The sequence below is a fragment of the Euprymna scolopes genome, chromosome 21 (genome assembly GCF_053919585.1).
Source record: "Euprymna scolopes isolate OS-2025 chromosome 21, ASM5391958v1, whole genome shotgun sequence".
Lineage (NCBI taxonomy): Eukaryota > Metazoa > Mollusca > Cephalopoda > Sepiida > Sepiolidae > Euprymna > Euprymna scolopes.
In genome coordinates, this window is record NC_136502.1 from 58,900,965 (window position 1) to 58,916,686 (window position 15,722).

The 15,722-nt window shown below is 34.7% G+C and overlaps 1 protein-coding gene across 1 annotated transcript in view; it reads left to right on the top strand.

The window, feature by feature from the left end:
- Window positions 1–15,722, top strand: part of LOC145242397 (PHD finger protein 12-like) — a 109,417-nt gene that overhangs the window by 43,916 nt on the left and 49,779 nt on the right. The window contains exon 4 of the mRNA XM_080105424.1: window positions 1,939–2,104. Within this exon, the coding sequence (XP_079961550.1) occupies window positions 1,939–2,104 (166 nt within the window). The remainder of the gene's footprint in view (window positions 1–1,938; window positions 2,105–15,722) is intronic.

Consider the following 15,722-nt stretch of genomic DNA (forward strand, 5'->3'; position numbering starts at 1 on the left):
ATTTTTTACCCCCCCTCCCCCAACACACACTTCGATTTTTTTTTTTTTTTCGCATATTCGCTTTTTTTTTTATTTTTCATTTTTGTTTAACATTGTTTTTTTTTTTTTTCATATTTAAACAGCCCATTTTGTTTTGATTTACCCCCCTCCCCTCCAACACACACACACACACCTCCAAACACTCGGGCAACGTCGGGCACCCACGCTAGTATTATATAGAAGGAACACTATGTTAAATAATTCTGGTCAGTATATTTATCTACACAGCTACATAAATATAAAGACTGGTGATCCTATTTACCTGCTCTCAACTCCATGAGGGTTTTTTTATGTGGAGAATATCCAACTCCCTAAAAAGGAGGCATTCTAGATTGGAACAAAAATAAAAATTGCTTCGCTCTAGAAGGACTTCTTCACTGACTGAGAACAGGATAGACAAGTGTATAATCAGAACAGATACTACACTTTTGTTTTCAGCCAAAAGGGCTCTTAAATATAGGGTGTCTCCTTTCTCTATTAAATACCATCCATGAAATCATTATTTAACAGGTATGCTTTTTTAGCACAATTTCGCCTTTTTTTTTTTTTTTTTTTTTTTTTTAAATCCAGAAAAAAGCAGATTTCTGCTTGAATTGCTAAATCATCGTAGGGATGCGACATCTGCTTTTTTTTTTTTTATCTAGTAAGAAAAATCTGAAAAAGGTATTTACAGTTTTTCTTTTTTCATCTTCATTATTAAGAGCTTATATATTTAAACAATGTATGACTTTTATTATTTTAACTTTTATTTACCCCCAAACAAAGCACATTACCACTAAGATGTAAGGATTAGTGTGAATTTGGGGTCATATCCATAGAGGTATACTAAGTGGAGAGTTATACAGTAAGATATTTGTTCACATTACATTTAAATGTCTGCATATTGGAAACATTAGAGAGTAGAGAATGAATTCCAGAGGCTAGCAGTTTGAAGAAATGAGCTATTAGAGTAGAAAACTTTCTTGCATTTGGCAACCTTTATATTTGAAGGGTTGGGATTTAATTGTCAAATTGGTCGGAGACATTTAAGTCAAGGGGGACACCAAAACAGCAAGTGCGTTGAAGCACATTCCATTAAAGCAAACACAGGAATGCGATGATGAGACTAGAGGTTGGTAGGTAAGGTGGGACTTATCAGATTCTTTTTTTTCTTTTTTTTTTTTTTTTTAACCCTGTCTAAGAGGGAGAGACTAGTGGTTGATGCACTAACACAAATGTGACAACAATACTCCATGCATGGTGGCTTTTTAGAAATATAAGATACTAAACGGTATTAGAAGCTTTATAGCATGGTATGAGGAACCCAGTTTTCTTTGCAGCAGCCTGGGCAGTATCTTCTATGTAGGCACAGTTAGTTATATAAACTCTGCAAAAATAGAAAACAAAATTGACATTTTAAAAGCGAGTTGAAAACTTTTCTTTCTACTTTATTTTACTTTTTTCTATTTATTTATTTATGGACTGTTATCCTCATCTTAATAGTTGCTCTCCTTCAGGGCCCATGGCGCAGTGGATAGAGACATTGAATCGCTACAGTTTCAGATGAGCATTGTCTGAAAATAGCGGTTTCAGTCCTACCCAAAGCAGACCAGAGGATTAGTTGGCCAAAATGTGGTTAGACAGCAACTATGGCAGGCAGTAATTACTGAGTATTCTCAGTTAAGAGACTCCGCATTCCTATGCCGTCACAGTTAACCACCTAAAGAAGACCAGAGGGTGAGTTTACCGAAACATGGTGAAATAACAACTCTGAAGATGAGGATAAGAGTCCACACAACTCTGAAAATGAGGATAAGAGTCTGCAAATTAATAAATGTACAAATTACTCATCTCAAAGAATTCCAATAAAACAAAATAATAATAAAATATAATTTTTTCACTTTTTTGTTTCACTTTTAGGAAGACGCAAAGAAAGAAAAGGATGGGGTAGAAGTGGTAGATGAAGAAACTGACGAAAATCTTGAAGACTACCATCCTCTGTTTCTGCTGGCCAAGGCAGCACGCTATGCAAACCCAACACAATTTGAGCTTCCAAGAGAAATAACTTGTACAGAGCCACTTCCTGGTAAACTTTCCAATATTAATTTTTTTTTTCCTCATGAAAAAATACTGCAGTTTTACTCAGCATTTTTTGTGACTTAGACACCAGAAGTAGAAGGCAATGTAATTAGACTTCAGATTGCCAAACTTTCGTTTTATGGTTAGGGTTTGTGGGCCAAGAAGCAAACATTGAATTGATTATCTACATACTTTAAATCTCTACAACTTTTTATTGATGAAATTCGATATATAATTAGGACATTTTTTTTTGTTTTTTGTTTCAGAATTTTTCAGATGAAAATTGATAATTTATCCTATTCTTATCATTGTTATTTTCACAACTGTTACACAAATGTGCATAAGAATAGACCAAGAGGAATGCGGGTGAATTGATGTAACATCTCACAATAAGTTTACTTTCTGGTAAAGGATCGTTATGCATCTTATTTAGTACTCAAGCTTAACAGATGAATCTAACAGTTAAGTACTCATCAACTTTATGAAACTTTTGATACCATAAAATATTAAATGCTACATATTTCTCTTGCACTTGATTTAAAAAACAAACAAAACTTTTCTCTATATTTTTCATTTTCTCTCTTGTTATTATAGCATTATTTTTACTTATTGTAACCATATCCACGTCCATCTTCTGTCAGTTATCCTATTTTGAGTGGTCCTGGATATGACCTTCTGTGGTGAGGCCCCAGCTTGCGGGCTTTGGGGAGTGGGGAGCCACCCTTTAATTGCCATTGCTCCCAGGTCCACTCTGACCCGGTTAAATAGAAACGGACTTGAAAACAACAAATATATTCTATTAAAAAATTTTTCTTCAAACTTTGGATTTGGCATTAAATAACCTGAAAAGGGTTGATATGCCGTAAAACAAAAACAACCAACCAATTTTGATATGTTCTTGCCTGCAGACATTTTGAAAATTATACTCCAAGTGGAACAAATTCTGATAAACATAAATGCTAATTTGTGTCTGTTATTCTCAGCCATCACACAACATTTCATCTTAACCAAAACATTATTGGATGCATCTTTTCAAACTTTGAAATGTTTATTAAATTTGGGAGCTTGCATGGGGGTAAATCATTCTCATTACATCAACCTGCCTTTTCGGGACAAGATCAAAGTGTAGTATCTGTTCTTCAGATGCTGCACTTCTGTTTCTTGTTCTCTTTCGGTGGAGGAGAGGTCCTTCACGACTGAGACAATTTTTATTTTTGTACCTTTTCTCCACGTTAAAAAACGACCCTGCTGTCTAACTCTGTCCCGTGGGGAGGCATAGTAAATAGGTACATCAACCTGCCTTGACAGAGTTCAAAATGGACTTCGTAGCCTAGTATGCTCGTTTTTCTTGCAAATGGTTTCCCACAAAACAGACATTACGAGCCTGTCTCTGCTTTATTCTTATTTTCATGGCAAGTACTTGTCTGAGCTCCAATCTATGATCCCCACTTGCTAAACTTCCACAAAAATACTCATCTAGTTGAAACCACTATCAGTAATTTCCCCCACTCTTTATCTGTACCTAAACGTAAATTCCATAAATGAAGATTCTTTCTTATCTTTCTTACAACTGCACGCCTGTGGAATTGTCTTCCGTTTGCCTGCTTTTCAGTTTACTACAATATGGTTGTCTTCAAGTCCAATGTGAACAAGTTCTTAATGAGCTGTCCCCTTAAGTAATCCGATTTGCCAAATTTCTACTACTAACATTACTATGATATTGTCCCATTGACTACCATACACTCATTAACCCTTATCCTCGAGTTGCCTCCGGACCTTGATAAGTGGTGACTACTTTGTAAAAAAAAAAAAAAAAACTATATGGACTTGAAGTGCAATAGATAATGATACTAAGTGACAGTCTTCTGGAGGTTAAAGGTTCAATCCTCACTGCAGATTAATATAACTGTTGTGGCCTTAAGTCATAAGGAAAAAACGTAAACAACAGGTTCAGGTAGAAAGAATATATTGTATAAGAAAACTACAACAAAAAAAGAAGGTTGCTGTTATTTCTAATTGTTAAGTTAGATAGTCTGTGTTCTTGCTTTAGGTCATGATATTTCCCCATAAGAGTATTCATTCTCAGAGTTTTAATTCATGGTGGGACAATTAATCAGAATTGCTAATTGTAAGAATCATATTTTGGGGAGGAATCGGAATCACATTGTTAAAAAATGCCTTAGATTTACGATTCTTTCATTATGATTCTCTTATATTTTTAAGTTGAACTGTTTGTTTGAAGTGAGATTAATGCTCTCAAAAATTTATGATAAAAACGTCATAGAACTTTTCATAAGATATTTAATATGATATACAAGAATTTTATTAACTACTTTAAAGGTAATCTTTATCTTAATGAGTTCTGAAGTTTCTTTGGGTTTTTTTCTTTCTTTAATTCTTTGAATTAAAAAAAAAAAATTATTTTTTTACTTTTAGCTTAACTTGCTTTTATATTTCACCATTTCGTTTTTTAGTAATAAATGCTTCTCTACATAAAAAACCAACCTTGTGTCTAACTCTGCCCTCATGAGGAGACAAGTAGATAGGAAGTAATATGGTGGCTGATAAACGTTTTTCAACCACCATAAAAGCATTACAATGCATTTGAAGAATTTCCGCCATGCGCAGTTGTTGTTCTAAGTTGACTAGCCACTACTTGTGTTTCAAACTTAAAACAAAACAAAAGGGCGCTTTAAAATAGAAAAAGCACTAAAGCTTTTTTCATTTTGGAAGGGGGGTTTCAGATGCCCTTATTATCCCAAAGAACCAACTATGTAAACACTTCGCAATATTTTTCAGTAATTATTAAAAAAAAAAAAATTCTTTACAATCAATTCTTATTTAAAATTAAGAAATTATTTTCTAAAATATTTTATTTATGCTTACATTTTGTTTTTAAGTAAAATTAAGAAATTAATTTAAAAAATATTGTTTATTTCCATCTTCATTCAAAAGGGTTACTTTTCGGTAGCTTCACCGGTTGTCAACCTCAACAGAAACAACCTTTTTAGTGACACGCAATATGGTTTCCGCTCTGCAAGATCTACAGCAGATGTGCTAACGGTTATATCACACAGGATTAGTGAATCTCTTGACAAAAGTTTCCTTTCCAGGGCAATTGCTCTTGACATATCGAAGGCCTTCGATAAGGTATGGCATAAAGGCCTACTTCACAAGATTCCCAGCTACGATATTACTGGAAATGTTTTCTCAATCATTAAATCATTTCTCTCCAATAGGTTCATAAGAGTAGTGGTTGATGGGCAGAAATCAGAGGCCCACAGTATTAATGCTGGAGTCCCTCAGGGGTCCATCCTGGGTCCAACTCTCTTCCTGATCTACATCAATGATCTCCCAAAACACATACTTAAATCATTCGTTGACATCTATGCTGATGACACGACCATCTATGGCAACACATCAAAGGCCGTAAATGACAAAGTTCTCTCTAATTCTCTCTCCTCTGATCTTGAGCATGTGGTACAATGGGGGAAGAGGTGGCTGGTCACTTTTAATGCATCCAAAACCAAGCTTCTATCTTTACATCATTAACGCTCTGATCCCCATCTGGCATCAATTGAAATGAATGACTCTCCTTGGAGAGGCTCCATGTTTTGACAAGCTTCTGGGCTTGACCTTTACTCCTGATCTAAAATGGAACACGTACATCAAATCTGTTGCCAGGGACGCTGGGAAAATGGTCGGATCCTTCTACCGCTCCAGAAGATATCTCACTACTGATGCAATTCTCTATCTTTATAAAAGCCAAGTACGTCCAAGGATGGAGTACTGCTGCCACATCTGGGCAGGATCTGCTAAAAACAGCCTATCCTGCCTTGACAGAGTACAAAATAGACTTTGTGGTTTAGTGGGGGATGCCCTTTTCTCTTCCCTTTAACCTCTCTCCCACAGAAGAGACGTTGCAAGCCTGTCTTTGTTTTATCGCTATTTCCATGGCAGGTGCTCGTCTGAGCTCCAATCTATCGTCCCCCCTCACCAATCTTTCACGAGAAACACCCGTCTGGATGAAACTACTGTCAATAATTTTCCCCACTCTTTATCTGTGCCTAAATCCAAACATAGATTCCATGAACAAAGCTTCTTTCTTAGAACTGCACGCCAGTGGAACTCTCTGCCGCTTGCCTGTTTCTCACCTGACTACAACTTGGACGTCTTCAAGTCCAACATAAACAAACTCCTGACAAACCACCCCCTTAAGTAAGACACTCTATCAAAACCCCCAATACTAATGATTACTACAATACTATCTCATTGATTACTGTACATGCAATAACCCTTATCCCTGAGTGGCCTTCGGGCCTTGATAAGTGGTGACCCTCCATGTAAAAAAAAAAAAAAAAAAAACCTACTTATCCAAGCTTCACCGATTTTTATGATTTTATCTGTGTGTGTGTGTTTTTTTTGGTTTTTTCTTTTTTTATTGCATGAGTTTATGTAATTATTATCAGGAAAATTGGTGAAAGGCAAAATGGAATCCATGCTATTTTTAAATATTATTTTCAAGTTTAATTAAAGTTTTACGATACCCTTTTCTTATTATTGTTTTTGTATTTTTTGTTATTTTTATTTATTTTTTTTGCCAGATTTAACAAACAAACAAAATCAAAGCAAAAAAAAAAAAAATTGGTGTTTATACACTTATATTACCGTTATTTTTTTTTATTTTATTATTTTTTTTTAATGGTTTAAGTGCCTCGTCCAATGTTTGAAGAGTTTCTAATGGTTTTTGAAAGGAAAATTGGTGAAAGTCAAAATTAGCACTTGTAGCGATAAACAAAAAGCGTGTACGTACCTCCTGTGGAATGTTGTAGATCGAAACACAGTGACATGTTATTTGGCGCTAGTGCACTTATTGATCCGCGCTATTTTTAAATAGTACTTTTAAGTTTCATTAAAGTTTTATGATACCTGTTCTTATTAAATTGTTAGGTGAAAGTACAGAATAGGTACACAACACCCTCTCGTCTCCATGTTAAGAATGGCTTTCTAAATAATGTCATTATTTCAGCACGGCTCACTAAATGCATGAGTACCTTTTATTTTCTTGAATAAAATAAAAACTACTCGACGAGAACATGACTGTTTTTGTTTTAAAAATTATTTTTTATTAAAAAATAAAAATTTTCATCGTTCAAAACGTTTTTTTTTTTTTCACAAAGCTTATTGGGAATTTTCATGAACATGCTCTAAAAATGTTTCAAAATTATCTAATATTTTTTTCACTTTTCATGTTATAAGCCTCTCTATACATGGCCTCTTCGACATGAAACCATTTCATTTCTCGTACTGATCCCGATATGTATTTCAGTCTTCTTTTAATACGAAACCAGTAGGCTTCAATATTGTTGGTGCAAACACCAGTAAGCGGATCCACAAAATTTTGTGAATGGTTTACAGTCCCGTGAACATAATTAAACTTGAAAACAACGTACAACATCGGAGCCAATGCGTATTTCGCTACAGGGGTAGCATTCGTGTACGTCCACCCTTTTTCTTTATATCTGTTAATATATGAAATAACTTCTGAAATTGATTGTTATTAATTTCATGGTTAAAATATTTGTTTTGACATGAAAGAAATTTTACGAAAAAAATCAAATCGTTTTCGAAATTCCCTTAATTGTATTTCCACCTTTTCACTGTACCAAATTTTTTCACTACACAAAACTTTTGATTATATAATGGTATATTTCAAATCAACAATTCCACGGGAATCGGAATCGTACTTGGTATCGGAATCGTTAATCAATATTTTCCTGGAATCAGAATCGGAAAAAATTTAGGAATAATCCCAACACTAGTTTTAATAATGGTTAGAAAAGTACATTATGAGTGAATGTATAAGTCCCCATAACACTCCTCCCAAGACTTTACTCCGCAAGGGGTACTAGTACCTTTTCTTTTGTGAATCAATTGTTAAAGGATCTGTAAATTTCCTTTGCCTTCGTGATCAGCACTGTTCTGGAGCTACTTGGAGTGGTTCAATATCAGAAGTGTTGTATATCATCTTAATGACCTCTTTATGAAGTGCATAGTTTGGATCATCCAACAGACGCTTTCTTATCTCAGTAAGATATCTTTTATGTGTGAATTTAAGACATTGAATAATGTACACCATATTTCTGATTCTTTTGTCTATTATGTCCAGTTTCTCCTGGGTCATAGTGTTTCGTAGGCACAACAGAGGTTCTTAATTTTGTTTACTTTGGTAACAGTTTTTCAAATAAGAGTCTTATCTTCCACTGGAACATAGTCTCCACTAGAGATACTGAAAATAGTGTGTTAAGATTAGGGGTGATCCTATAGACCTGTAGAAACTGTTGCAGTGCAGTTTCTGAGATGTATTGCATGCTTTCTTGAATGCTTGTTTCAATGTGTTGACAAAGTGTTCCGCCTGCCTCTTTGATTGCGGGTGGTACTGGGAAGTTGTGACATAATTAATTTGGAATATTACACATAACTCTTTGAAGTACATGGATATATTGAGTCACATTGTTACTTACTAAGTAGTTGACAACTCCAAATTGGGCAAATATTGTGAAATATATAATGGTGAAATTAATAACCACCCTATAGTGGGTCTCTTACATGTGTGAACTTCTGGCAATTTTGTGTAGCTGTCCACCACAATTAGGTTTTACCAATCCTCCAATGGCTCTGCGAAATCTATATAAATTCTAGACCTGGGTTGATCTGTTTTTGGGAATGGCTTAAAAGTGGTTGGGGATGCCTTTGCTTGCATAAGTCGACCATGATTTTGATGTCATCATCGGCCAATATGTATGAGGCTCTTTGTTCTGTTTATTCCTGGGTGACCCATATGTCTTCCATATTTTTTTATAATGCTTTTGGTATGACAACCCTCTTATTATAATAGGATGTCATCACATGGAAAAATTATCCTGTATTTGCTGGTCTCTGTTTGTGATTTTCTATTTTGCAGCACTAACAAATTTGTCTTTTTGTGCTTCATGTTCAATTTCATGTAGTGTGACCAGAAGGTTTCTGATAATATTGCACATCATGGTTTTAATTTTACTATCGGTACATAAGGAAGCAATTACCAAGTCCTCAAGAGGTTCACTCTGTCTCAAAACAAATCTTAAAACAGCAGAATAGTGCCCCACCTCAGCAGTTTGTTTCTGTGTAGACAGGTAACCCATTCTTCGACCCAAAGATGTTTAATAGGGGTTTATGGTCAGTGTAAAATGTTTTTGACTTGTGATGGGGGGTATGAGACGAATGGATTCGCCAATCATTTTTATAACCAACGGCTGTGCTAAACAACCAATCAAAACGTCGCAAAATTATTATAAAAATTGTCGAATTTTGGATGCAATCAGTTCGCTATTTGCTACGTCACGGACCGCATTTAATTCTTCGCCGCCATCTTGGTTACTAATCTGAACTACGCTGCCATCTTGGTTACTGATCTGAACTACGCCGTCATCTTTGTTCAACATAATATCTCAGAACTTAAGAGGTTACCTATGCGACGGACCGCATTTGATTTTTGGTCGCCATCTTGGTTACTAATCTGAACTACGCCGCCATCTGTGTTCAACACAATGTCTCAAAACTTAACAGGTTATGGGCCCAGCCACCATCTTTTCTTTGACGGATCGGAATCTAAATTTGAATTGTGGCAGGTAAAATTTCTGGGATATCTAAGGATTCAAAAACTACACAAAATCATACAATCTACAACAGAAAATCCAAACGACCCCGAATTTCTCGAAAAAAACGCGACTGTTTTTGCAGAACTGATTCAATGTTTAGACGATAGAAGTCTGTCTCTGATTATAAGAGACACACTGGATGATGGGAGGAAAGCATTGAACATATTACGAGAACATTATTTATCAAAAGGGAAACCGAAAATAATATACAGAATTAACCTCTTTGAAACATAATGAGAATGAAACGATCACCAACTACGTCATAAGGGCAGAAACAACTGCCAATGCCTTAAAACTCTCAGGTGAAATAATAAGCGATAGCTTGTTGATATCAATAACCCTCAAGGGACTTCCAGCCAATTTTAAACCATTTACAACTGTTGTAATTCAGAAAGACAAACCCATAAATTTCAGCGAATTTAAAGTGGCATTGCGCAGTTACAAAGAGATTGATCGTATACTCGTGGACAATAATAACTCCAGCAATATTATGAAGTTCGAAAATGCTTCTCGAAAGCAGACACCACTAAATTACGCAACTCACCGCAACGTATTCTCCAAAAGTAATTTTCCCAAGAAAAAGAATAAAATTATCTGCTATAATTGTGGACGACCCAACCACAAAAGTTTCCAATGTTGATATAAACGCTCTAAAATGGACTCCGTAAAAAACGTTGAGAACTTTGAGGAAGAACATACATTTCTATTCACATGTAACTTTGATAATACCACAAACGGTAAACACCTCCTTGTAGACTGTGGTGCTATAACACACGTTATCACCAAGGAATCTGATTTTATTAATTTTGATTCAAACTTTAATCCTGAAAGTCATTTTGTCGAACTTGCCGACAGTAGTCAAATAAATGATATAGTCTTGAAAAGAGGCGATGCTAAAATATACCTAAAAAATAATAAAGGCGAAATCTGTAACTGTATTCTAAAGAATGCTCCGTTCATACCTACATTTAAGCAAGACATATTTTCCGTGCAGGCTGCAATTAAACAAGGCGCAAATATACAATTTGGCCAAAATACATCAAAATTGACATACCCCAATGGAACTGTATTTGACATTAAAGAAAATGGCCGACTATATTATTTAAAAAGTATGGTTCCCTCAAAAACTGCCTGTCACGACTTGGAAACCTGGCATAAAATTCTAGGACACTGCAATACAGCTGATATTAAAAAATTACCAAATGTAGTCGAAGGCATGAAAATAATACCTTCAGACGATCTCCCAAATTGTGATGTGTGTGCACAGGGGAAAATGACAAAAGATATAAGCCGAACGCCAGACAAAAAAGCTACAAAAATTCTCTTACTTGTGCATTGTGACTTAGCAGGTCCAATCAGCTCGATGGGGAGAAACAATCTAAGGTACGTTTTGAACTTTATTGATGATTTTTCCAGTTTAATTATGGTTTGTTTTCTAAAAAACAAATCCGACACTATCCTTGCCACTAAGAAATATTTAGCTGATGTTGCCCCGTACGGTTCAGTAAAATGTATTCGCTCAGACAATGGGACTGAATTTACTAGTAAAGACTTTGAACTTCTACTAATTAACCACCTTATTAAACACGAAAAATCGGCACCGTACTCCCCCTTCCAAAATGGCACAGCTGAAAGGGCATGGCGAACCCTTTTTGAGATGACAAGATGCCTACTTATGGAATCGAAATTAGCGCATAGTTTATGGACATACGCTTTAATGGCAGCAGCATATATCAGAAATAGATCGTTCAATAAGAGGCTAGGAAAAATGCTGTATGAAGCTTTTGCGGTATAAAACCTAAAATGAACAGAATGCATCTATTTGGTTCTGATTGTTTTGCATTTATAGAAAACACTAGTAAACTAAATACTAAAAGCGAAAAAGGTACTTTCGTAGGTTACGATAAATATAGTCCGGCATATTTAATCTACTTTGCAGCTCAAAATGCCATAAAAAGGGTTAGATGTGTAAAATTCAATGATACATTAAATTTAAAAAATGGCGATCCAGTGAATGAAAAACGTGAAATATTGCCTAGCATCTTAATCGATCACAATGAAAATATTAATAACGACGACAATTACAGTACTTCTGACGAAAGCAGTAACCAGACAAGTCGATACCCAATAAGGGAGCGAAAAAGGCCAGACTTCTTACAAATTGAAAAGGTACAAGATTACGCCGTGGATTACTGTTCTTCGTTGAACAGCGCACCGGAAAGTTATAGTGAGGCGATTAATTCACAAAACCACCAAGAATGGGAACAAGCTATGGTATCCGAATTGAAAGCTTTATCTGAAAATAACACATACGAAATAGTGGCAAAACCAACAGATAAAAATATAATTTCTTCACGCTGGGTTTTTCCCAAAAAATATCACAGTTTCTGGCAGTGAAACTTTTAAAGCAAGATTTGTAGCGAAAGGTTTCTCACAAATTCCTGGAGTGGAATATTGTGCAACATTTTCGCCAACGACAAATTTAACAACAATTAGAATTTTATTACAACTTGCCACGCAATACAATTTAAAAATACATCAAATGGATGTAAAAAATGCTTATTTAAATGCTCCGATTGACTGAAATCTACATTTACCCTCCAGAGGGATTTAAAATGAAAAATAAAAATTGAGTGTGGAAATTAAATAAATTGTTATATGGACTAAAACAAAGTGCACACAATTGGAATTTAACATTCCATAATTATTTAATAGAACAGGAATTCAAACAATGTCCCGGGCACGACGTTAAACTGCGACCATTTCTGCCTTACTAACCAAATTAACCAATTAATACCTAACATAATGTTTCCAATTTTTGTTACAAAAAAAAAAAAAAAGCCACTTGTTAAAACCCTTTTGTAAACCTCATATTTTGTGAAATAGTTTTTTTTGTATCTTTTTTTTGGCAAAAATTTGTTAAAACAAAAATGTATATTTGTGAATTTTTGTGCATATGTTTATATGTATTTGAAAAGTATTCTATTTGTATGTTTATATATATTTAAAAAGTGTTTATTTTTATATGTATCCAGAAAAAAAAAATGGCTTCTTTTGCACACATTATACCAATATATTAATTCTTTTTGACCAATGAGAATAAAGACAAATTCCCATAAAACCAGAAGAAAAAGAGAAAAAAATACAAAAAAAAAAAAAAAAATTATTTTATTGGTTTATTTTTCTTTGCTCATTTATTTTTATTTATTTATTTTTCTTTCCTTTTCTCAAGTGAAACCAAAATTGAATCCGAAAGGATTTTTCCATTATATCAAAAAAAGGGGGGGGGGTGTAAAATGTTTTTGACTTGTGATGGGGGGTATGAGACGAATAGATTCGCCAATCATTTTTATAACAAACGGCTGTGCTAAACAACCAATCAAAACGTCGCAAAATTATTATAAAAATCGTCGAATTTTGGATGCAATCAGTTCGCCATTTGCTACGTCACGGACCACATTTAATTCTTCGCCGCCATCTTGGTTACTGATCTGAACTACGCCGCCATCTTGGTTACTGATCTGAACTACGCCGCCATCTTGGTTACTGATCTGAACTACGCCGCCATCTTTGTTCAACATAATATCTCAGAACTTAAGAGGTTACCTACGTGACGGACCGCATTTGATTCTTGGTCGCCATCTTGGTTACTAATCTGAACTACGCCGCTATCTGTGTTCAACACAATGTTTCAATACTTAACAGTCAGTCTGCAGTATAATGAATTGTCTGTGTAAATGTCAGTGGAACTTCGTAACGGCAAAGATAATAGAAAGAGCTTCTTTTTCGATTTGTGAATAGTGCTTTTCTGCCGGGAGCAGAGATCTTGATGTGTGTGCAATCATTTATTTTATTTTTTACTTCCGTCCAGCACCTACTATATTTAGCTTTGGGTCATAGTGTATGAGGAATAGATCTGATGTCAGGTTGTTTTTTTTTAAACGTTATTGAATGCCACCTGGCATTTAGGTTTCAATTTCCACACTGTCCATATTTTAGTAACTCGTTTAGTAGAGCCTGTAGGTCGTGTATTTTTGGAATAAATGTTTGATAATTGTTTGCTAACTTCAAAACTTTATAATTCTATCATATTTTTTGGAGCCAGTATATCCTTTATAGCTGAGGCCCTTTCTAGGTCCTGTCTTCTGTCTCTTGTCTATGATATCTCCCAAGCATTTTATTTCTTCCATGAAGAAATCACACTTTCCTTTTATTTTAAATCCAAATCTCTGTATTTGAGAGAATACCTTGAGAACATGTTCTTCATTAATTTTACTTATGATAATCTCATTTAGGTATACTATTGTGAAATCAATGCTGTCAAACATGGTATCCATAATTTCTTGAAAAATGGTGGGCAGTGCTACCTTGACTCCAAAAGCTAACCTTTCGAATTTGAATAACCTCTTATCAGTGTTGACTGGAATTTGAAGATATGCATCATTCAGAATGAGTTTAGAGAAGATTTTTCCTCTGTTTAGCTTAATGAAAACTTTTTCGGGGCTAGGAAGTGGGTAATGGTAGTCTTAGTACTGAATTCAAACCTGTGCTGGAGTTAGTGCAAATGTGGATTTCTTTCGACTTCTTTTTGACGTAGATGGTAGGGCCTTTTAATAAGATGCTGGTTTTTACAAGTCTTTTAAGCTCCTCATTAATTTGTCCCAATGAGGTGAATGGTACATTTCTTTTCTTGAATACTGGTTGCATAATATTTGAAAAGTTTGAATTTGGCTCACATTTTTTGTGCTTTTTCCCAGAACGGCTGAGAAAACTTCAGGCAAACTTTCTTCTAATCCTAACTTGAGGTTTTTTTTTTTTTTTTTTTTCTGTTATTTCCACTTTTTGACAGAATGTATTTAAAGGCAAATCCCACAAACTTAATTGTTACATTCAATTGTTCCGAAAAGATTTCTTGTGTTTGTTTTAACATGGGCACTTTTAATTTCTTTGTTGCTTTGTTTCTTTGTTGTTAATGTAGCATTAGTGATTAATTCATATTCAAATTTATTTTCCATCCAGTCACTGTTTTGGTTGTTTTGCAAGAAAGATTTTGGCATGCTAGATTTATTTAATCTCCATGTATGCAAAGTTATGATTGAGAAGTTTGATCCTGAATCTAACTGAAACTTCACATTTTTTATTTAATGTTTTCACCAACACATATTTGTGTTTTTATTGTCTTTTTCGTTGGTTCTGGTTTGTTGTACCCAACTTTTAATTTTGCTCTAGAATTGGAGCTTTTATGTCCAACTCTGTTACAACTTAGGCAAGTTTTTGTGCAGTATGAGCAGTTTTTACCCCAATGCAGGGTTCTGTGCCGAGACCATAAACTTGGTGGTGACTTACTTTGATTTTCAGTGAAATTGTTTTCTCTGCATGCGAGGGTAATAATGTCCTTTTGTTTTTATTTTCTCTGGAGAATAGGGTTTTGAATTTTTTTGTATCCTTAGTATGCGATGTCAGATTCTTCAGTGTCCTTTGAATCCTTTTTGAATAGTAATCAATTGTTAGCAGTCTTCCGAGTTTTGTTGTGTCAAGTTTGGTTCATTTTCTAATTTAGTTAAAACTTTGCATCAAATTTCAGTTTTTTGTCAATACCAATCCTAAATGAATATCAGGCATTTGAAACCGTCAGTACTCAGTTCAGCTAGTTTAAAATCATCGCAATCCTTATTGACTATTGATGCAAATGTTTAATAGTCCTTGTCCTCTTTCTTGGTTAAATTCAGGCATTTCTTCCTTTTATGATATCACACGTTTGGGCTGAACAGTTCTGTTAAGAGTTTTACAGTTTCAGGAAAAGTTTAGTCGCATTTTTCACAGTACAATGTAATCTATGAATGTGTTGTCTTCTGTGAATCCCAGTTTTTCAAGCAATAAGCGGACCTTTTTAGTGTCTGCCCAGTCAGCATAATCAATGTTATA